Genomic DNA, 24,110 nt, shown 5'->3' with positions numbered 1-24,110 from the left:
TAAAAACATGAAATCAGTTTAAGTAGTCAAACTATTCTAGAATAGCAAACAAATTTGACAAAAAGCTCACCAAACTGGGCTTCAGGCTGTCTCTCTGTAATGCTTCAATGTAATAAGACAAAACTTTTTTTATGGCAACTATAAAAATAGGTTACTCATGGTTTTTGTGCAGTGGCACCTAGTTGTAGATAAAAATGTCTCTTTTTGCTAATTAGTTTTATATAATTTTTCCTAATAATAAAAAATACCAGTCTACATTTGGAGAAGCATATTGAGTCAAACAATACCTAGGTCTCGTGTCATTACACCATCGATGGCGCTGAACGTGAAGATGGTACCTTGAGCAAACTCAAAAATGTTGGGATGACACTAACTTTTGGTCAAAAAGGATCTCTGCACTCCTACTAAACATAACAGTCATAGTTATACTGCATTCTTAATGCTTATATTGCACTGATTACAAGTAATATAACGGTTGTAAAATACTACCCCAGCCTATTAAAAACTAAAACTTTTGTTGTACAAGACTGTTAATCCACCAAAAAACAACTAAAACACCTGAAACTACTGAAAAAGACCCCACAACAAAAGAACCATCACAGAAGTTACAACAAACCTATTAACCATTAATACCAGTAAATGTTAATTGTTTTGGCACATGATTCTTGTAGATCCAATAAAAGTCAACAAATTACCAGTAGGAATCCACAGAGATTCGTATCCATTAAAATCAATACAACTGCCAGTAAAAGCCTTAATCCATTACTAATTCTGAGGGTTTGTATTGTTGGTTTCAGCAGCGTGATCAAAGTGCCGCTTAATAATGAGAAACAACATGTGCTGTACATTTGGCCTAGTTTTATTGTGAATACTAATAATTAAGATGATTAAAATAGTACATACAAACAACTGGGTACATATAACTGATACACCAAAAACAGTCCATTTTCCCTGTGGATAAGGTTGACGTAAGGATTATCATCTCCATGTGCATATGCTAAGGTGTCACATTAGAACTGGCCCATGGTCCCAATTTCCCAGAATGTTCTCTATGAAACGTCAATGACTACTCTGATAACACTGTAGCTACATCGAGACAGATGTGGGAGAACCGCCTTACTTTAGAGTCAGAAGAACAAAGTTTGCTCTCTTTAGTGTCAGTCGCAGCCCTTGACAGGACTTATGAAAATAAGAGGTTAGTTTGAGTGTTGCACACTCGGTGGATCATTTACACATGATCATTCATTCATTCCCAGGGCATGACAAGTTGCATGAGTATTTTTATAATTGTTTGGAAAAAAGGGAAGGGTTAGAGTGCAGGGTCAATGCCATTCAGGTTCTTCGAGAGCTGAGGAAACATAGGTTTCAAATGGACACATCTGAAATTAGGGAGAAGGAAAAAGAGTAAATTAAAAGTGCATGTAATGGAGTAGTTTTACTCCTCAACTTCCCGTGTGCCCTTTCTACGGAAAAAGCAGCCGCTTTGAACGTTACGCTCTAAAGAAAGTAGTGAGCTCTTGTATATACAAATCTGCACATAGGCAGAATATTACATCCTTCTATTAATGTACTGTCAATAAAACAGCAAACTGACAATCAAAATATAAATAAAACGCACTAAAAAACATTTTAACACTGAGAATTGAGCTTAAAGTAGTGAGCTTCACCCCCCAAAAAAACAATTTTCCCATCATTTACTCACCCTCAGATCTCTATAAAGCCATGAGATGTTAATCTGTTCATGTTTGGGACACTAATCGAAATATTTTAATCAAATCTGAGAGATTTTTGTCCCTCCATTGAAAGTATATTCAGGAAAACTTCTGACACCTTTAAATATTAATGTAAAGTGATCAAAAAATGAATCCTTATCAGTAAAGCGGTCTAATCAAAGTCTTCTGAAGAGACATGTTCACATATGATGAGCAGATCACATTTGGGCTTTTATTTATAAACTCTGATCAGCAAATAGAACCAGAAGCTCAACTATATTTGCCTGACACACTTAATATTCATCTTATAAAGTGATTTTATCTTTCAGAAAACGTAAAATAAAACAGATAAAAGATAAAACAGTTTGATTTGTATCTGTTAATGAATGTTTGAAGCATCAGCTGTTTTATATGATCAAACTGTCAATGGAAGGGGCAGAAATCTCTCATATTCCATTAGAATTATCTTTACTTGTGTTCCAAAAATGAACAGATTTTTTATGGGTTTGGAATAAATAATGAGCATTTCCATTATGGGGTGAACTAACTCTTGATAGACACTGGAGTAATGGGTCACTGTCAAGACAATGGCAGTGTTTTGCTACATGGTTCTGCAGGAGAGGTGTGATAACATATATGGACCTGATCTCGCTTTCTCTCTCCCTCTTGCTCACACACACACACACACAATTAAAAATGATGAACCCTCCCCTTCAGGACCTGTTTTGACAAACACTGAGCTACCGGGACCTACACCATTACAGAAATGCATGTACAACACAAGCATGCTCTCGTTGTGTTTTCCTGTAAGAAACATCCAGTTAATTATTACTATAATGACAGCGCCAAATAAATGGTGTAACTTCTTATCACCTTCAACAAAATATTGTAAAAGAGACCAAAAACATAGAAGAGCGATCAAAAGTGCTCAGTGAGAACACCAGCGGTTAGTAGTCAGCAATCGGCACATCCTGTCATGTTTGTAATGTCTTAAATAAAAAGAGGAGGAGAGGATCAAGGAGATGTTGCTGTGTGAGCTGAATGTTCTTTGTAAGAGTGTGTGTGTTTGTGTGCGAGTCTCTAGGGGCCCCTATAAGAGGGCCTTCTCAGGGTAAGGGATCTGTTGGTTGTCTGCAGCAGCGGGAAGGCTCTGGGTTGTAGGTAGGGTGTATGCAGGGTTCTGGTTCATGACTGCTGGAGCTGGGGTCTGGTAAGACTGGACTTCAGCTGGAGGAAGGCTGCCAGGAGTGGGGCTGTAGACTGGAGGTTGGCCCATGTACATATGGACATCACTGAGAAACAGCAATAACAAAACTATTGTTTTATATGATTACAAATCACTATTATTATTACCATTACTATTCGTGTAATTATTAGGGATGTCCAGATCCAATCACAAGATCGGAAATAGACCGCTTTCAAACTCAATCAGAATCAGATGTTACCTCCCGATCAGGACTTGAATATATACGTATATTGTCATTATTTTTAACTCATCTACAGTTATGCGGTGGCATAGAGTTGGACTTCTTTCTTGACTTCAAACTGAAACAGCAATGTGGGCGGCATGACATCACTTTGTTGCAGAGAAATGGCAACAAAGTAGAACACAGAAGCAGCTTGAAGCGGAAAGCACGAGTATGTCTGCAGTCTGGAGGTATTATAAAGTCGATGATGACAATATTGCCATAGCAAACTGTGAGATATGTAAACTTGGGATTGCCTGCCCGGTATTTTAAGTTGAGGTGCCGTTTGTTTTTATGTTAGATTTTTTATATTTACTGTTGCACAAAATCCAAAAGTGTAGAATTTATGTTGTTTATTACTTGATTGTTCAAGCTACCTTACAGAAGTGCTTTGTTTGTTAACAGAGTTATAGAATCTTAAAATAAGGTGAATTAAATAAAAAAATAAGGATTTGTTTCTTCGCTCTTTTATATATTTTTATATATAAGATTATATATAGATTTTTATATTTTTATTATATTTTATAGATCAGGTTTTGTATTGGTAGATTCTCAAAATCTAATAACTCAGACTGGAGGGCCAAAAAAACCTGATCGGGACATCCCTAGTAATTATTATTAAAATGTCCTGATCTAGAGAACTTATTGTATTTTAATGTATTTTATCTCTTTAATAATAACGATAATTAGTGAAAAGAAAATTAATCATTATTATTATTATTAGTAGTAGTAGTAGTAGTAGCATTTTTATTTATGCTGTAATTAATATACGTAATTTACTCTTGATATTTCTATTAATAATAATAAACAAATAAACAATATAAACTGCATAATATTGTACATGATGCATGTTATGAAAACAATATTAACCACTTTATTAATGTGTGAAATATAATTCATTGTGCACACCTAGGAGTAGGCTGCCCTGCCATTGGTGTTCCTGCTTGGTTCATTGCAGTAAGCTGCTCCATTGGAACGTTGTATCCTGGTACTGCTGTGCTTCCCATTGCATACTGCCCTCCAGTGGACTGTCCAGGGTACACCTAAAAAATAGACCACACACATACTCTTAATATACCATTGCCAAAAACAAGACAAAATAAAACAATAACAGAAAATTAAACCATTCCAGAAAACTAATAACACCATAGCCCAAATTCTCACCTGTTGGGAAGAGTTTGGGGCCTGCTGCATGTAGTATTGCTGGCTCTGTAGTTTGGCATACATAGCGTATACTGGGTCTTCATTCATTAGCTTAGCATAGAGAGACAGAGCTTCCATGACCTTCACGTTCAGCTCAGACAGCTCTGAGTGTTTCCTGAAACCAGGCACAATATTATAGCACATGTGCCAATAGTTGCTTTCATTGGATTAGAATATTTTCGATGTAAATTTTGGAATACCTGTCAGTGTCTTCCAGCTTCTGATCAATGAGAGGACCCATCTGGTTGCAAGCAGCTAAATGGGGGTAGAATGACTATGAATCAGTCTCTACAAGATAAAATAAATGTCCTGTCAGATCATAGGGATATGGTTTTACACTTACCCTCCAACTGTAGGAGCTCACAGGTGTCTGACTGGTCATCTGTCGGGTCTGCACTCTGGATCATCTGAAGCAGCTGGTCCATTTTCTCCTGCAGAACATTTCAAAAATATTGTATGAATTACATACCAGAAAGCATGTGGCCTCTATGAGTTCTGTAAGATTCTGTGAATAGTGGATGATTTATTTCACTGCATGTCTTGCCTCATCAATGTAGGCAGGCTCTGGTTCTGGTTCAATCGTCTCTACTTGGACTTCTTCACTAAACTGCACAGTCTTCTTCTCTGTTTTCACTGAGGAAAGATGAATGTGATCTCATAGGCAGAAAACAAATGTGCAGAAAAGCAGATGACCTAATGTACACTGGGGTCCAAAAGTGTGATTATTTTGAAAATATTGACCAAAAAAAGAAAATAATTTAAAACTACAAATATGTATAAGACAAAAAATAGACATAAATAGCTAAAAAAAAATGTCTAGAGGGGTTTGCCTTTTGGACTCTCCACTTGTTCTCCAAGAGTAATAGAATACTGAATGATTGTTTACTCCAAATGTGATCTTTATTATTTTGATCTTAAATGAAATGCAATAATACAAAATTGATATTAGCCACTTTCAAACATTCTCAGAGGTTGTCAAAAACCCTGAAAGGCTGCAGGTTGAAAAAACAGCAGATGTGACAGCTTTACTCACTCATCTCAGGCTCTGCTGTCAGGTCCGCTGTCACAAAGTTTGACGGAAAAAGCCCAACACCCTGATATGTCTCACCTTTCCACCAGTTAGGGTCACTGTGATGGAGAAGAGATGGTTCAGCCAATTTTCAATCACACTCTTTTTTTTGTCAGTGTTTAGAAACGGGCTGTGCGAATAATCAAAATCAAATTGCAATTTAAAACATTGCGATTAGCTAAATCGCAAGAGGCTGCGATATGAAATATACATGTTTTATTTGATTTCCCCCACCCAGAGCAAATGAGTGACTGCTGTCTGTGTGTGACAGTCTTACTAGCCAATTAGGTGAGCTCACGTTTGTTCTGCCCAATCAGAATTGCACAACCGAACTATGCAGAACAGCCACAATACAATAGACAAATTAATATCAAAGAAAAGCAGCACGTCGGTAATATGGGAATAATTTAGTCAAAGACACTGAACAAAAACAGGTCATTTGTAAGAGCTGTCGCAGAACTGTTGCCACATCATAAGAAAATACAACAACCAAAACCTAAAAAAGCACCACAGACGGCTATATGAGCAGTGTCATCTGTCAACTGAAGCCAACTGAAAGTATTGCTGGTCACCCTCAGTCTAGTAGCTAGCAACAGCAAAGTACAATTTCAGAGTTGTTTGCAGCTGTTACACCATATGAAAAAAAACTCTACGAAGGCACTAGAAGATAACTAACGCCGTAACTCACTACCTCGCTAAAAACACAGTGCCTTTTACTGCAGTGACCAAAGAGGGATTTGAAAACCTCATCTAAATGATGGATAGGAGATAAACTCTTCCGTCTTGCACATATTCTAGCCATTTTGCAGTGCCAGAGCTGTACGTTGAATGTCGTGATACTTTGTGTAACATTGTTTTTAGACAATATAAGCTAAAGAAAGGCTCTTATCAGCCATGTTAGTTTGCTGAGTGTTCTGTATTTTTTGTTCTGTATTTTGAAAATGAACTTCCATCCAGTGTGTAATACAGCTCTAAGTGAAGTAAAATATCCAGCTAAGGCTTAAATCTGAAAGTGCAGCATGTTTAAAACTTTTGATTTATCTATAAAAGAGTTGACTCAGAGTGGTTCAAATGAATCGTCGGGGTAACAAATCTTTAGCCGTGTCGGCTTGATGTTGATACGGAACTCAAGTCCCACCCATTTGTTGCACATGCAGACCCTGGAAAATTTAAACCCCGACGCGCAAACACTGTAGAAAAAAAGAAAAAAAAGAGAGGAAGACAAATACTGTAGCAGATCCCGGCTGATGTTGCGAAGACGCTGTGCTCTGAAGTGTGAGGGAAAAGATAGTATTATTACCCAAAGATCAGTCTGTAAAGAATCTGTGGTTGAAGTTTATTTTTGCAAAAATACCTTAGCTTTTTAGCCCCAGCCTTGTGCTAAGTTCCTGTCATTTTTCTGACGAGTGCCTTAGCAATCTACATGCTTACAACGGGGAATTCATCGGACGTTTGTTAAAGGAAGGATCAATAAAGATTATTGATGTATGGGCTCACACATACACTCTGACTACTTCAAAATTGTTGATAAGTCGTGGTGGGCAATTCTCTGTCTCATGCTGAGAACAGTTGACCAATTGCTAATCAGCGCAGATTAGCATTGCATTAAGGAGGGGTTTGGAAACAAGTGAATCACTGAATAAATCTTGTGGAAGTAGTTGGGATAATGAGGTAAAAATAAATGCATACTATAAGACAATGAAAGTGTTTTTGACCTAGCATGCATATCAGCCTTTTGTTGGAGACCCTTAAAACCAAAATATGACTTTTTAATGCATAATAGGGGCTCTTTAACACTTTAGTGTTAGTTTTAGTAGTAATGATTAAGCTGAAGTTTATTTACAAAATCAAATAGCAGTATGTCTAAAAAAAAAAAAAAAAAAAAACACTTTTTAAAAAAAATGATAAAAATAAATCACAACCAGATATTACGCCCAAATCACACAGCCCTAGTGCCCTAGTTTAGAATGGTTCATGTAAGAGCACTGTACATCCACTATTACCTCTACTTTGAAGTAATACTTCTCCTTTCATAGTGATGTGCTTGTAGCTTAGCAACCAGAAATGAGCTGATATTGAATTATCCATAGTGGCAGACAAATTCAATTTGGTACAAATGAGTAAATAATGTGCAGTGGGCATTAAAGAAAGCACAGCCAGTGAGGTGTGACCATCCATGAACACAACTGACTCACCTGTCATCCAGGATAGTGATGATCTCGCCTGATTTAAAAGTGAGCTCGTTGTCTTCGGCTGCTTCAAAGTCATAGATAGCCCTGACCTTTCTGCCGTCTGTCTTGTGGGAGGTCAGGAGGCTGCTGGTGCTCGGGTAGAGGCCAGACAGAGACACCTGAGGCTGCTGATGCCGCTGGTCCTTCAGAGACAGTTCAATAGCTGAGAAAGAGAGACACAGACTGACATATTACCACACTTTCTTCAACTCAATTCACCTCAGACTCCAGGATTTTAGACTTGCACCCACCTTTAGCAAGGTCTTCTTCTTCCTTCTTGTTTGTTGATGTTGCAGGATCTTTAGCTACCAATGCGGGACTGGCTTTAGCTTGCTCTGCTGCCTAATCAAAAAATTAAACTTCTCATTACTCATCTTATTACATTAACATTATAATACACATATCGCCTGCTTTAAATCTTAATAATTACACAAAAAAACTGACATAATGAAACAATGTTACAAAAATTGAGCATGTTTTAGATCATATTAGTGGTCTTTTAATAAATTCAATTACAATAACTTTTTATAAAAGCTAAAAAAAAAAATTAAAAAAAAAAAACTATTGGCTAATGCTCTGGAGACCATGACTTGCATGTTACTATAATATTAAATGTTACAAATACTATAAATAATAAAAAACAAAGCCGATAGTAAAATATAAACAATAATTTACAGGGGATACAGTAAATTTTCAGAACGCTTTAATTTTTTTCACTCTGTTATATTGCAGCCATTTGCTAAAAGTTTTTTTTCCCCCTCAAATGTACACACAGCAGCCCATATTGACAGAAAAACACATATGTATTCAGAACCTTTGCTGTGAAACTCATATATTTAACTCAGGTGCTGTCCATCTCTTCTGATCATCCTTGAGATGGTTCTACACCTTCATTTGAGCCAAGCTGTGTTTGATTAGACTGATTTAACTTCATTAGGTAAAGACACACACCTGTCTATATAAGACCTTACAGCTCACAGTGCATGTCAGAGCAAATGAGAATCATGAGGTCAAAGGAACTGCCTGAAGAGCTCAGAGGCAGAATTGTGGCAAGGCAGAGATCTGGCCAGGGTTCCAAAAAAAGTTCTGCTGGATTAACGTTCCTAAGAGGACAGTGGCCTCCATAATCCTTAAATGGAAGATGTCTGGGACGACCAGAACCCTTCCTAGAGCTGGCCGTCTGGCCAAACTGAGCTATCGAGGAGAAGAGCCTTGGAGAAAGAGGTAAAGAAGAACCCAAGATCACTGTGGCTGAGCTCCACAGATGCATTTGGGAGATTGTAGAAAGTCAACCATCATCGCAGGCCTCCAGCAGTTGGGGCTTTATGGCAGAGTGGCCTGAGACTTGAAAGCCTGTATGCAGTTGGCTAAAAAACTGCCTGAAGGACTCCAAGATTAGAAATAAGATTCTCTGGTCTGATGAGGACAAGGTAGAACTTTTTGGCCTTAATTCTAAGCGGTCTGTGTGGAGAAAACTTGGAACTGTTCATCATCGGTCCAATACAGTCCCAACAGTGAACCAGTGTGGTGGCAGCATCATGCTGTGTGCTCAGAACCTTAGAGTGGGCAATGACCTTAAGCACACAGCTAAAATAATAAAGGACTGGCTTCACAACAACTCCATGATTGTTCTTGAATGGCCAAACTAGAGCCCTGACTTAAACCCAATTGAGCATTTCTGGAGAGACCTAAAAATGGCTGTTCACCAACGTTTACCATCCAACCTGACAGAACTGGGGAGAATCTGCGAGGAGGAATGGCAGAGGATCCTTGTTTTATTCAAAACTTGTTGCATCTATGTCAAAAAGACTCACGGCTGTATTAGATCAAGAGGGTGCTTCTACTAAATACTGAGCAAGGGGTCTGAATACTTAGGACCACGTGATAACTTTTTTTTTTTAAATAAGTCTACAAAAATGTCAACAATTCTGTGTGTTTCGGTCAATATGGGGTGCTGTGTGTACATTAATGAGGAACAAATAGAACTTAATGATTTTAGCAAATGGCTGCAATATAACAAGTGAAAGATTTAAGAGGAACTGAATACTTACTGTACCCACTATACATGTTATTGGTTGGGATGTGCACTATATAATGTCTAGTGGGTTTTCACTAACTAAAATAGCACAGACTAAAAATCTGGTATTGGGATTTAAGAATGAAGAGGTAAAAAACTAAAAGTTTCAACTTCAGCGAGATGCAAAGGTTAAAACAACCATGTATTTTTGGTGCATTCCTGACACGTTTATTTCTCTGGTACATCTACAATAAGTGACTCCGGCATTTAAGAGAATCCTGTGATTTGGCAGATCTGCATTTTCAGGGAGCAAGATCACCTGAGAGCCCACGGCAGGGAAGATGACGCCCTGCTCTCGGAGGTTCTTAATCATTGCAGAGATCAGGCTGAGCTGAGGGTCGTTGCGGAAATCCTCGGCCCATTCCACCATCAAAGCCTTTAGCTTCTCACATACTTTTGGGTGACCCTTGAAAAGAAAGTACCTCGACATCAGCCTACTGCTGGACAAAACATTGCATCATATACTCAACAAACTAAACTACATACCTTATTTAGCACATTGCTAACTTCACTAGCAAATTCCCTGGAGCAGACCTCTAAATGGAATATCTTTCCACAGTTTGACACACATGCACCGAGTAGCTGTGGAACAGAAAACACTTGTTTCAGTCTCAACCGCTCATTAATGGCTTCTGATGTTTGCATACTTGAGATAAAAGCATGCTTCCTCCTCATTTACTAGCATTAGCAGTCGCTTGCCTTACCGTCAACGCTTGCATGGCAACATGGGGATCCTTGTGATTCACTCTCCTCATTATAGATCGCAGGCATTCTTTAGGCCTTCAGAAGACAACAAATAATATTTTACCACCCATTAACTTAAAAGATACGCTCAAAAACATGCTAAATGCTTGTTTACTAACCCAGTGCGAGACTGTCCGATCTTGTCACAAATGTCCAGAATGAGGCCCCAGTCCTCAGCTGTGTTCATCTCACTTGTTGCTTTTTCTGAAAAAAAAAAAAAAAAAAGCTAACTTAAATGTCTATTCATCATAATGACAATTCATTTTCAGACATTGCATATGCAAATTAATTAATCTATTTTTGTGAAAGGCTGCTGGTTCTGTTTCATATCACTGACACTAGAGGCCATGTATACAGCTGGCTTTAAGATGAGTTTTTGTCAATCCACTCACAAGTGGAAAATACTAAACGTGTAAACAGGGGCTTACATGTTTTGAGCTTGTCCACTATTGAACACTTTTCTAAAAGGTAGACTGCCTCCATAGTAGGGATGTAATGATTATCTGATTTCACTATTAACCGTGCTTTAATTCATCACGCTTAATTAATCGTAAAACCTTACGAATAAACAGAATAAAACTGCTGCAACTAAATTTGTCAAATGTGTGCTAGTTTAAAGTTCGGAGCATGTATAACAAGGCTTATATGCACACACACTGGATCAACTACGGCTGAAACTAGCAGCATAAGGCTGTTCACTTATCTCATCTTTTGCTTGCGCTAATTCGTTACATTCCAGGTGCACCTAGTTGAAAACATATGAACTTTTAGAATGCTGCGATCAGCAACGCGTGTTGAAAATGGTGGAGGAAGCAACGCGCACATGCTTTCCACACATTTTTAGATACTGTTTGTGAATGGTCCCCAACCCTGTTGCCTGAAGTGGAGTTTTATGATTATTTTGGGTACACAAAGAATGACCAGGGCGTCATTAAAGACGACAGATCACCTTTTTGCAAAATGTGTCATAAAAAGGTTGCTGAGAAAAGATCAAACACATCTAATTTGATGCAGCAGCTGCGGGATCACCATTCAGCTTTGCATGCTCAAGTAACGGTAAAATGCATAATTAAGTTAAATTCCATGGCAAATTACTTGAATGAAATACGTTGCTAGGAAATTAAATATTAACAGTGTCAGAATCAATGCTGTATCAGTGAGAGTTGTGGGTGGCTTTCAGTGCAACATAAACAACGTAAACAAGACGAATTATTCCAAATTATTAAAATGATTACGTATGTATGAAGGCTGATAAAACAGAAGTTCATTTAAGTTCATTCATTTTCTTTTCGGCTTAGTACCTTTATTAATCTGGGGTCCCACAGCAGAATAAACCGACAACTTATCCAGCATATGTTTCATGAAGTGGATGCCCTTCCAGCTGCAACCTTTCACTGGGAAACACTCATAGACTTTTATTCATACTCATACACTACGGATAATTTTTTAGCTTACCCAATTCACCTGTACCACATGTCTTTTGACTTGTAGGGGAAACCCACACGAATGCTAACTCCACACAGAAATGCCAACAGACCCAGCTGAGGCTCAAACTTTGCTGTGAGGCAACAGCACTACCTACTGCGCTGCCTTCATTTAAGTTAATATTAGTATTTTATATTGATAATAACATTCATATAAATTATAGAAATGCATGTATTTTCTCTGTACTGTATCATTCATTTTCAAAAGGAATTACTGTTTCTATCCAATTTTGTAATATAGTTGATCAAAAGTGCCTTTTTGACAGGTTCAGCAGCCTTTGACTACATTTGTTCTCTTTAAAAGATAAATAGTGAGCTAATCTGTAGTAGCTTTAATTTAGATTGAATAAATAAATAAAAATATTGTATTTGTATATTGTTCTGTCATTTATTTTCAGTGTAGAATTATTACTTATGTTTAAATGCCAAAACTTTTTTCACTTAATTAGAAGTTCAAAGAGATAAATGGACTATTGTTGGTTTTTATTATTATTTAGTGCTGTATTATTTAGTTACTGAGTAGCAATAAATATCACTTTAAAATATAAGGAGTTTTTATGTGATTTATTAAACTAGTAGTGTTTTGAAATCATTGAATGCATAATAATTGTGATAACTTTGATTATTCCCCAGACTTTAATCGTACAACAGAAGTCAATTATCATTGAATTCCTACATATTAGGTTGAATACTTTAACCGTTTAAACAACAACAAACAAAACTAGCTTTCTATTGAACTTTTAATCATTACGAGGCAGGGTTCAACATGGATTTAAACATTGCTATTAAAAATTTAAATTCTGGCTTGAAGAAAAAAACAAGGTAATATACAACACTCTCTTAGCAAACAAACATGGTATGGTGTGGTTTTGGAGCAATCAGAGCAGAAACAAAAGCTGTTGCACTCATCTACTTATGATCCAACTAGCCAAAATACATCGTTAAAAAATAACAAGCACATAAACGGGTCAGAATCACAAATATATGCCAATGCTGAAGACAAAAACCAGAAGAACAGAGGAACTGTATGTATTTCTGTTTTTCTGTAAACCTGAATACCAGCATTAGGGTTGCACAATATATCATTTCAATGTGTGCATCCACGATAGTCACATCGCAAACTACACAATGTTGAGTCTGGATTATAGTTGACCAGGAGCCACAGAACACATGTGGTTTGTAGATAGAGTCACTGCTAAGTTTACCCTTAATAGAGTGAAGATTTATCATTTATATGGGTTCATAATGCCTGTGAATGAGCATCTCAAGAGAGTTTAGAACATTTGTGCACAAAAAAACATGTTTAGAGTGGTGCAAGAAACTTGAAAAGATTTATCACATTTAATTTATCTACGCAGAATTCATATAATTTATTCATAAAAGGCTTTTTTTTTAGAATTTTTGTTTCTAGTTCAAATAACTAAATTTCAAAGTAAAAAGATTATTTTACTTAATTTAGTGGGATTATGTTACCCCACTGGCAGATAATTCTGCTTGTTTTAAGGAAAAACTAGGTGAAACCACAACAATATTTTTACTTGATTAAGAATCTTTACATTTTTGGACTAGAAATGAGACAAAACAAAGAACAAAAACATTTTATTGCATTGTGATTATTCAATTTTTGTACTTAAATACTGTGAAATAGAGCTAATCAAACCATCTTGTGAAACATATAGTAATATTTATCGCTGAAAAACAATCAGATTTTTCCAATATTGTGCAGCCCTAAACAGCAACAGTACTTGATTCACATAATCTTCCAGAAATCATTTTCAATATGCTGATTTATTGCTCAAGAAAACATTTCCCTCAATTAACAAATGATACAGTTTTTCCTGCATAGAGAATTACGAGGCCGCCCTCTCCAGGCAGGCTGTCAGACCCCAAGTGATGCTAAAGCACTGGTTGTGTATTTAATTACATTTAAGGTTAGCCCTTTTAAATAACTAGACTCTTTTACTTGATGAGATTACAGGAATAACTTATAAGGTGTTTGATTCAGTAGCAAAAATCTCATTATCTGCCTCACTTACCCAGGAAAATCCCTGAATGTTGAACACATTGTGCTGAGTTTATTTTCCACAAATTTCTTGATGAATGGAAAAAGGTCAAGCATTCAGTATATTTAAAAACAATACTTGTTAAGCTCTCAGTCTTAACAGTTACATTACATTAATATTATACATGCTGAATAAGAAATTTGTAATTCAGTAATAATAATAATAATAATAATAATAAAACAAATCTTAATTCAATTCTTTCTGATCACAAATGTCTTAACATGTCAGATCTCTGGATTCACTGTATTTACATGTAGATACCATTTTAAAAAGGGTGTCATGGTGGCATAGTGGGCAGTACGATCACTTTACAGCAAGAAGGTCGCTGGTTCAAGCCCCAGCTGGGTCAGTTGGCATTTCTGTGTGGAGTTTGCACGATCTCCACTTGTTGGCGTGGGTTTCCTCCGGGTGCTCCGGTTTCCACCACAGTCCAAAGACGTGCTATAGGTGAATTGAATACACTAAATTGGCCATGGTGTGTGTGAATAAGTGTATGTTTCCCAGTGTTGGCTTGCTGCTGGAAGGGCATCCGCTGCATAAAACATATGCTGGATATGAGAAAATGCAATGAAAAAAAAACGAATGATGCCATTTAAGAATATGGGTTTCTGCAAAAAGCTTATTATTATACATTTTGTAGAGTATTGATTATTATTAAAATATTTTAGCTTGGAATCATTCACAGCAACCTTTGTGAATCTGATTTTCTTTTAAGTCCTATAAAAATCATTTAAAGGCACATCAGATATCTCCCCTTACTAAAAAAGGTTAACCAGTGACCTACATTCACTTTGAGATTGTGTTGACCAGTCTCGCAAACAGTCAAATAGAGAACAGAGGTCAGTTGAAACATAAAAACACACCGCCCATGTTCAATATCTGCAATTTCAACATAAATACTAATACAAAACACTGAACAGTAGACCAATTCTTTACTGAAAATCCCTTATGCCATCAGACTGTCAATGACGTCTGCAGTTACTGTAATGCACATAACATACATGTGAATATAGAATCTAACCCTAACACTTCATGCATCAAAGTGCCTACATATACATTACATTAGCAGATGCTAACTGGGTTGGTTAACTGTTGCCCAGCAAAACTCACATAAGCAGGCTCAGAATACAACAAAGTTAAACACAATACAGATCTGTAACATTAATAATAGCCTACTATAGCGGATATTGTAGGAGCATACACAGCTCATAACACATAAAAGGAGCAGGCGGGGTCATTTGCAGCGTCACTGTATGCACCGTTAGCTTGAGTGTTGGATACATATATATAATAAAGTAGTAATATGTCCTAAATCGTACAATATGACCCGTGAGTACGTGTTTTTACCAAATAGTGCGCTGTCAGGGCCGTACAAACAAAGCGAGTCGACAGTCCCAGCTCCTTCGGCAACAAACTTGGCTAGCAATCAGGCTAATAACATGTTAAGCTCACGAGTTGTGAGCGTGTTGTCATGTTAATAACCTCAAGATAAATTCGCGATTGTTGATTATTCATTCACCGGAACACCATTACGGCAATGTCTCGAGTATTTCAAGTAAAACTGAAGCGATACATAAAGCCGGTGTGTTGGCGTGAACAACAATAGACACAGCAGAGCTCCGTTAGCTCGACCGCTAAATGCATGACAGCTCAAACTTACCAACATCTTGATCAAATGGATTTGTCGTGAAGAGAGGCATGGCCGAGAAATACACGCTACCAAACCTAAACTCGATCCTCTTCTTGTGCTTCTCCCTGTCAGCACTTGATTAAAAGTGAATGAATAAACATAATAGAACAGAAACTCCGCTCAGTGTCGCTGACGGGAATCGGGATCCCCTACTCAGTCACTCACTCCCTGCAGTGGTGCATTCTGGGTAATACACACGCCGCACAGTTAAACATACAAACAGACGGGCATAGCCAAATAAATATGATTCCCCTGGTAAAGGATTGGTGTTTGGACGGTGGGGTTTATTAATCATGTGGTGTAAACAATGATTTATAGGAGTTAAGGACAGTTCGGTGACAAATCATATGACTTGATCATCACATGGTACGACAGGCTCTCTGACTCAGCAGTCACGAGATTATATTTACATTCACCCCCTCTTGTTTTGTTTATTTGGTTAAAAATCTAAATTTGTGATTTTTTTCATTATTGGGGAATTAAGACAACTTGTTGTTTATTCAAACTACAATTAAGACTGTGAGGGGAAATTGTTAGAACTAAAATAGAATATTGGTGTGGGGAAATTGTAGTAATTTTTCAGAAACTGAGCTGTGGATGTGTTCATAGTGCTTTGCAATGGCATTATATTTGTATAAGTAATAAACTATGAATTCAAACGGACTTACCTTCAAACATAGGGGCTTCCAAAAATATATTTTTGAGGTTACATTTCCTGATCTAAAAATACCTCATGCATTTATACAAGTTTAAAATGTAGTTTAAAAATGTAAAACCATAAAGTTAAATAAATACTATACCTTCAAATGTTTGGGCTCTTTATAATGTTTTAGAGCAGGGGTTCCCTAACTTTTCAGCACGCGACCCCAAAATAACAATGCCAGTGACTTGTGACCCCCACATTCCTCAGAAGTGTAATAATAATAATAGGCCTATATAAACATGAGCGTATTGACAACACGAAAAAAGTGCAGCAGTCTAACAACCATAGGCTAGAATTTATTTGGTGAATGAATGAATTTATTTATTTAACAGGGACAATGCACAAAAATTACATTAACCACAGAGGAAAGATGCATTGTGCCAGGTTGTAGCAGGATTGCTAATTTCCAACTGCAGTCCCTGGACAGGTTAGAATTAAAACAATGATATCCAATTAGTTAAAAAGTCAGATTAAAACATTCAGGCACAATCGCATATAAACTAAAACCCTGACAACTCAAAAACATCTCACTCAGTGTGTACAAATTTGATTTCACAAAAACCACCTCCTAGTCAGGAGTGAAAACATCATATAATTTGTACATGTGATTATTTCTGTTGGGACAGAATTCCATAGATTTGAGGCTTTATAAATAAAAGAGAATTGACCAAAAGAGGGGCAATACATTCCCCTTTTACCATAGAATGCGTCACTTGCGATGTTTTCTGATTTGGAATTTAAAATAATTTTTTAAACGATGGAGCAGAAAGATTGTGAATAATTTTAAAAACAAAACAAATATTGTATTATTTAATATTATGTTTTTAAAGAGATCGCAGTGATGGTACAACCAAGGCTTGAACTTTAAGTGCTCTCTTGTATATTGATTTCAACAGTGTTAAAGATGATTTACATGATTGAGACCAGCTCGTTATACAGTACAACAAACGTGGAACAATCATAGTATTTAAATACATACCCGAGGCCTCATAAGTCAGAGAATCTCTGATATGTTTGAAATTTCTTAGATTGAATCACAGTGTGGTAGCAAGTTTTTAATATGAGTTTTAAAATTGAGCTCTGAGTCTAACATGATGCCTAAATATTTAAATTCAGTGACATTTTTAATACTTTGCCCATTTATAAAAATTTCTAAAACTTTTCCAACTTTAGACCTATTTGAGAAACATGGATACAGTCTTTTCAACATTTAAGGTAAGGTTTGGATTTTGCAACCATTTAAAAACATTTTGCATTTCATTTGTTAATTTAGTAGCAACCTCTGTTGGATTTTTTTTCATAAGTGTAAAGCATAATCAGCGTACATTAATAAATTAGCATCAATGCATATAGCTGCTAAATCATTTATATAAATACTAAAAAGTAAAGGTCCTAAAATGGATCCTTGAGGCACTCCTAATCTAATTGGTTTAAAGGTAGATAACCTGAACACATTGACTCCAATCACTTAAGTATGATTTTATCCAGTTTAGTGTTTGCTTTGAAAGATCGTAATTGTTTAATTTGTTAATTAAAATATCATGGTTAACAGTATCAAATGCCTTACGTAAATCAAGAAAAACTGCTCCCACCCACCCTCAACCCCCTTTATCTAAATTTGTCTTTATCATTTCTAAAAAGTAACAGCAAGCTGTCTCAGTTGACAATTTTTTTCTAAAACAATTATGTATTTTTCTTCTGTGAGTTATGGATAAAATATGGTAATTCTAACAGTTTAATCTAATTTATTTGACTTTTTGAAATTACAAAGCAAGCCCCTGTCATTGTACTGCGATCCCCACTTTGGGAACCACCATTTTAGAGAAAAATCTCACTTTCATCAAGGCTCTTTATAACTATCTATATGTCTTATTATTAATACAACTAATGAATCAATTATAGTTTATTATTCACTTTTTATTAGCAACAATATTAAATTAAAATTCAATCAACTGATTCTTGTTCTAAACATGTCTGACAAGATTACTAAATTATTAGATACAATTTATTGTTACACTGTCACATTGGGCATTTTGACTAAATCAGTATAAATGATTATGGATAATATTTGTGCTTAGACAAAAAATATATAAACACATACTGCAAAACTGGTAAATGCATAATGTACACTTACCAGCCACTTTATTAGGTACACCTTACTACCGGGTTAGACCTCCTTTTCCCTTCAGAATTGCCTTGATCCTTCATGGCATAGATTCAACAAGCTACTGGAAATATTTCTCTGAGATTTTGGTCCATATTGACATGATAGCATCACTCAGTTGCTGCAGATCTGTCAGCTGCACATACATGATGCGAATCTTCACCACATCCCAAATGTGCTCTATTGGACTGATATCTGGTGATTGTGGAGGCCATTTGTGTACAGTTAACTCATTGTCATGTTCAAGAAACCAGTCTTAGATGATTCAAGCTTTATGTCATGGTGCGTTATCCTGCTGGAAGTAACCATCAGAAGATGGGTACACTGCGAAAGGGATGGACATGGTGAGCAACAATACTGAGGTAGGCTGTGGCGTTGACATGATCCTCAATTGGTAAATTCTGACCCTACCACCTGAATGTCGCAGCAGAAATCAAGACTCATCAGACCAGGCAATGTTTTTCCAATCTTCTGTTGTCCAATTTTGGTGAGCCTGTGTGAATAGCCTCAGTTTCCTGTTGTTAGCTGACAGGAGTGGCACCTTTGGTGTGGTCTTCTACTGCTGTTGCCCATCTGCCTCAAGGTTTGAGGTTTTGTGCATTCAGAGATGCTCTTCTGCATACCTCAGTTGTAATGAGTGATTATTTGAGTTACTGTTGCCTTTCTATCAGCTTAAACCAGTCTGGCCATTTTCCTCTGGAATCAACAAGGCATTTGCGACCACAGAACTGTCGCTCACTGGGTATTTTCTCTTTTTCTGACTATTCTCTGTAAACCCTAGAGACGGTTGTGCTTGAAAATCTCAGTAGATCAGCAGTTTCTGAAATACTCAGACCAGCCCATCTGGAACCAACAAACATGCCACATTCAGAGTCACTTTAATCCCCTTTCTTCCCCATTCTGATGCTGTTTGAACTGCTTGAACTCGTCTTGACCATGTCTACATGCCTAAATGCATTGAGTTGCTGCCATATGACTGGCTGATTAGAATTTTGCATTAATGAGCAGTTGGACAGGCGTACCTAATAAAGTGGCCGGTGAGTGTATTTATCTTATTATTAATATTATAGTTTACAATAACTTTTTTTTTTTTTTAGGAAATATTCAATCAAAATACAGTCAACTGATTCTTATTCTAAATATGTCTGACAAAATTACTAATCAATAGATACAAGTTATTGTTACACTGTCACAGTAAACACAGTATAAACACATACTGTAAAATCGGTATATGCATAATGTATGTGTGATTGAAATAAGTATTGAACACAGACATTGCATTCCACATTTAGACATACTGATAAAATGTCAAAAGCATATTGAAAAATACCTACTATATTTTATTTCAGATAAAAACATGGTCTTTGATCATGACTACATACATGTACATGTGTTCAAATACACAACTATTTTATACATAGCTACTGCGTAATCAAATATTTCAAAAATTCAAAACCTTATCAATTTTTTTAATATAAAATCACATCAATGATGTTCCAAGACTTATGATATAAAACTCTGTTGTGAACGATTTTTGGATTATAGTCATTAAAACATATTAACTGTAGCGTTATGCTCGGCTGTTCAAAGCTTCATTTCAATTAAAGCAGCTACAAAGCTTCATTGTATTGCACTGGAGTAATGTGGCATCAGCTTTGTTAATGACACAGGGAAGACAGGTATTTACAGTCACACGATTACAATACATTACAGCCTTTTCACTTATCTAAACATTAACGTGACTGGTGATCAGTGTTTTTTGTGTAGTTTGCAGTATTGACTTGGTCGTGATTGTCGATGACTTTACTTTTGAGTTTATCACGTACTGTATGTTGCACTCTGGCCAAAGCGAGAGGATACTGTGACAGAAACCTTCTCAAGTGTCTTTATGATTGTCATATCATATTCTCTTTTCATTCATTCAACAGATGCTATAAAACTGGAACTTTGGCTGTGAAAATGGAAAAAGACACCAATTAATTACACACAAGCACAATTTAGATGAAATTATGAAAATGAAAAGGAGGTCAAATTAGATGATTAGTACTTACATTCATTAGTTCGTTCACAAATAAAACCAATGCGTTCTGTGCAGAAAAAGTCATTCCAACTGGCCTCGTGTATCAACCCTGCGCAGTCCTCACCAGCTTCATGACCATGGCTCCAGTTATCAGGCTGACCAGGTTTCCATTTTCTTTTAATTAAAATCAAGAGATATGTACAAATATTTAAATATAAAAGTGCTGCAGAATGTAAACTGGATGAGCATTATATATTAAATCAATGATTTCATGGCCTAAATTTCATTTTAACTGAACTACAAAAAGTAAACAAATCCATAAAATACTATGTAAATTATTTCAATAAAATAATCAAACTGAAAAGAAATACAACTGAACTAAATTATTTATTATAAATTTCAATTTAGCTAGGACTCCACTACCTGACAAAAGTCTTATCGTCAATCTCAGTTGTAAAAGTAACAAATAATAGCTTGACTTCAAGTAGATTAAAAAAATGGCAGAAGGTACATTTTTCAGATGAATCATCAGATGAACTGCATCATAGTCATCACAAATACTGCAGAGACCAACTGGAACCTGCATAGACCCAAGATTCTCGTGGAAACAAGTCAAGTTTGATGAAAGAAAAATCATGGTTTGGGGTTACATTCAGTAAGAGGGCATGTGAGAGATCTGCAGAGTGGATGGCAACATCAACAGCCTGAGTTATCAAGACATTTGTGCTGCCCATTACATTACAAACCACAAGAGAGGGCAAATTCTTCAGCAGGGTAGCTCTTATTCTTATACTTCAGCCTCCACATCAAAGTTCCTGAAAGCAAAGAAGGTCAAGGTGCTCCAGGATTGGCCAGCCTAGTCACCAGATATGAACATTATTGAGCATGTCTGGTGTAAGATGAAGGAGGAGGCATTGAAGATGATTACAAAGAATCTTGATGAACTCCACAAGTCCTGCAAGAACGCTTTCTTTGCCATTCCAGATAAATGTATTATTAAGTTATCTGAGTCACTGCAGAGATGTATGGATGCAGTCATCCAAGCTCATGGAAGTCATACACAATACCAATTCTTTTCCCACTGCACCATGACAACACTATTGTCTAAGCAAAGTCAGACCTTACTGTCCTAACCAAATCATTAAAAAATTAAGGCGTGATCATGTTTTGGTAAAATAAGCATAATCTAGAGGCCTTTGCCTTTCATTTAAGCCACTTCTGATGCCAAACGAACACCTAGTAGTCAAGTTATTATTTGTTGTTCCTAAAACAACATAAGACTTTTGTCAGGTAGTGTAGAGACACTGAAATTGGGTTATGATGATGAGCTGCTCATGTATAAAGATTATTACAGCACTGTGTGTCACATTTATGATTTAATAATCACACTAATCAGAGCCCTGCAGAAATTAGTTCCAGCCCTGCATAAACAAACCTACCTGTTCATTTCAAACAAGCGTAAAGAACACAATTAGATTTAGGTGTTTAATTAGAGTTGGAACTAAACTGTGCAGAGTTTGACATCTGTGCATTAAACCCTGTGATGTTCACAATTATTGTTAGAAATATTAAATACAGTCTCTGATTAGCTGCTGAATGACTTTGTTGCTTATACATGCCAGTGTTGATTTATTTCACTTGGCAAATGTTAGTTTTAGACCCTGTGTACACTTTTTATATTTAGTTTGTTTACTCACGTATAGTTAGGCAGGCTCCCATCCACCCATCTCCAGATGTTTTCCTCTGCGCTGTCTGTAAGGCCCAGCCAAAAGTAGCCTTTTCCAGAAATCTGCCTCTTTATCCATAGCTGTGATAGATATTAAAGTGATCATTTATTTAACACACATTTAAAGGTTTTTTTTGTGGAAATTTAAAGGGTTTTAACTCCATTTGAACACAATTAATATGAATTATTGATGACATATTACATAATTGAGAGTATTATCCATGATCAGCTTACCTGCTCTTCTTCATCATTGATAATCAGCATAGATGAACTCAAGTTGCTGCATCTTTCCTTGGCTTCATCAAAGTTCAGACTCTCCATTGGAGCTGAGAAGTGATAGCATTGCTCTCTGAAGCCCTTCCACTGAGGGGGACATCCTTAAAAACAAGCAAATGGTAAACATATCTTCATTTGTCAAATTTTCAGAAATTTTGATATAGGATTAATACGTCAAAATTAAAATCTCTTTTACAAAAGAGTCTTGTCCAACACCGACAGCAGCACAGGTCGTTCAGACAAAATATGACATGCAGCGTAAATATGAAGAAAAAGAAAGATTTAATGTCATAATTATATCAAAAACTGGCTTTAAAAGATCATCGCTTTAAAATGAGAAAACAGGAAATAAGCAAACAAAGCAGCATATCTGAATGACCCTTTAGGCAGTTCCATAGCAACTTAACATAAGTCAAAGAATAAATCTTGTGAACAAGATTCACACAACTCTCTCTCTCTCTCTTTGACTTAAGTTGCAATGTGAAAGCAAGCCAAGAATGGACTTAAATACACACAAAAATGACCCAAACACAGGGACCAGCTGCCTAAATGGGACACATGCTACCTACCTAATGTTTGATGGAGAGCAGGTACACCATTACATGACACTGGGGTTTTCTACTGGAAGTGGCCTCTTTTAACAGGATACACTGGTCCACGCAGACCAACAATCATTGGGTAGGTAACATGGGCCCAAATTACTTTAGCATAAATGGTTAAACATTGAATTTCCATGTAAGATATTTGCTACAGAGAAAATGGGACACATCAGCTTCCATGGTCCAGTTCAAATGCTTGTGTGGGCATTGTCACAGTGTTCAACAGTCATTAAGGGATATTAGACAGTCTGACTGGTCTGTGAGTGACTTCACATCCCATACGCAGCAGACTGCCATGTGTCACAAGTTCAGTACCTACAATGTTTATGTGACCTATCATACCAAAGTAAACCTTCTGTTGGTTTGGCTAGATGGGATAGCCATTGTTGATCCCATGCATCAATGAACCATGGAAGCCCAACGTCATTGTCAGTTTGTACTTTTCTTTCAGGCCACTATGGGTAAATTCTCATTATTGACCAGGAACAACCTATAAGCTTTGCAGTTGCTGAGATAATCTCACCTGGTCACCAAACCATTTTGCTTTTATCATTCCAGGTTTCAGAAACACCATTTCATCAATGATATACAGCTGATTAGTTCAACATCTTATAACAACAACTATGCTTACATGGAAAACTTTTGTTTAAATCTGAATTAAAAAATCCCAATCGATGAATCTGTGTTTAAATGAAAGCTAAAAAAGTGATCAAGTTGATGGATCTCTATAAGTCAAATGCTTTAAATTAGGTTGTTGGCAAGCAAGTAAAGGTTCACTGGTTATATTTATCAGGCACTAAAAATGGCCCTTCCTGTACACCGAACAAGCCATCTGTGCATGACTCAAAAATCAAACGTTGAGCAAAAGGATAAATTTAGAATG

The 24,110-nt window shown here is 36.5% G+C and overlaps 2 protein-coding genes and 1 long non-coding RNA gene across 5 annotated transcripts in view; 1 reads left to right on the top strand and 2 right to left on the bottom strand.

Annotated features, from left to right (window-relative positions):
* LOC141378367 (uncharacterized) overlaps positions 1-24,110 on the top strand; it is a 49,054-nt gene that overhangs the window by 12,466 nt on the left and 12,478 nt on the right. The window lies entirely within an intron of this gene.
* Positions 844-15,904, bottom strand: stam (signal transducing adaptor molecule (SH3 domain and ITAM motif) 1). The gene is given in 15 exon segments (NM_200120.1): positions 844-2,787; positions 2,885-3,004; positions 4,088-4,221; positions 4,343-4,496; positions 4,582-4,636; positions 4,725-4,812; positions 4,926-5,014; positions 5,415-5,509; positions 7,646-7,844; positions 7,933-8,023; positions 10,018-10,164; positions 10,245-10,340; positions 10,463-10,538; positions 10,622-10,706; positions 15,710-15,904. Coding segments are annotated over 15 exon segments (1,530 nt in total). The 5' UTR covers positions 15,750-15,904; the 3' UTR covers positions 844-2,726.
* colec12 (collectin sub-family member 12) overlaps positions 18,293-24,110 on the bottom strand; it is a 52,597-nt gene continuing 46,779 nt past the window's right edge. Inside the window, exons 7-10 of one of the 2 annotated variants that reach the window (NM_001122840.1) lie at positions 22,587-22,729; positions 22,384-22,433; positions 20,658-20,800; positions 18,293-20,557 (exon numbers count right to left, since the gene is read on the bottom strand). In NM_001122840.1, the coding sequence (NP_001116312.1) occupies positions 20,538-20,557; positions 20,658-20,800; positions 22,384-22,433; positions 22,587-22,729 (356 nt within the window). In that variant the 3' untranslated portion in view covers positions 18,293-20,537. Of the gene's footprint in view, positions 20,558-20,657; positions 20,801-22,323; positions 22,434-22,586; positions 22,730-24,110 lie in introns of both variants that reach the window. The other variant, XM_073918086.1, reaches the window with a different exon arrangement.

The sequence above is a fragment of the Danio rerio genome, chromosome 2 (genome assembly GCF_049306965.1).
Source record: "Danio rerio strain Tuebingen ecotype United States chromosome 2, GRCz12tu, whole genome shotgun sequence".
NCBI lineage: Eukaryota > Metazoa > Chordata > Actinopteri > Cypriniformes > Danionidae > Danio > Danio rerio.
The sequence above is the reverse complement of the archived record's forward strand: the minus strand, read 5'-3'. Positions and strand labels throughout refer to the sequence as shown.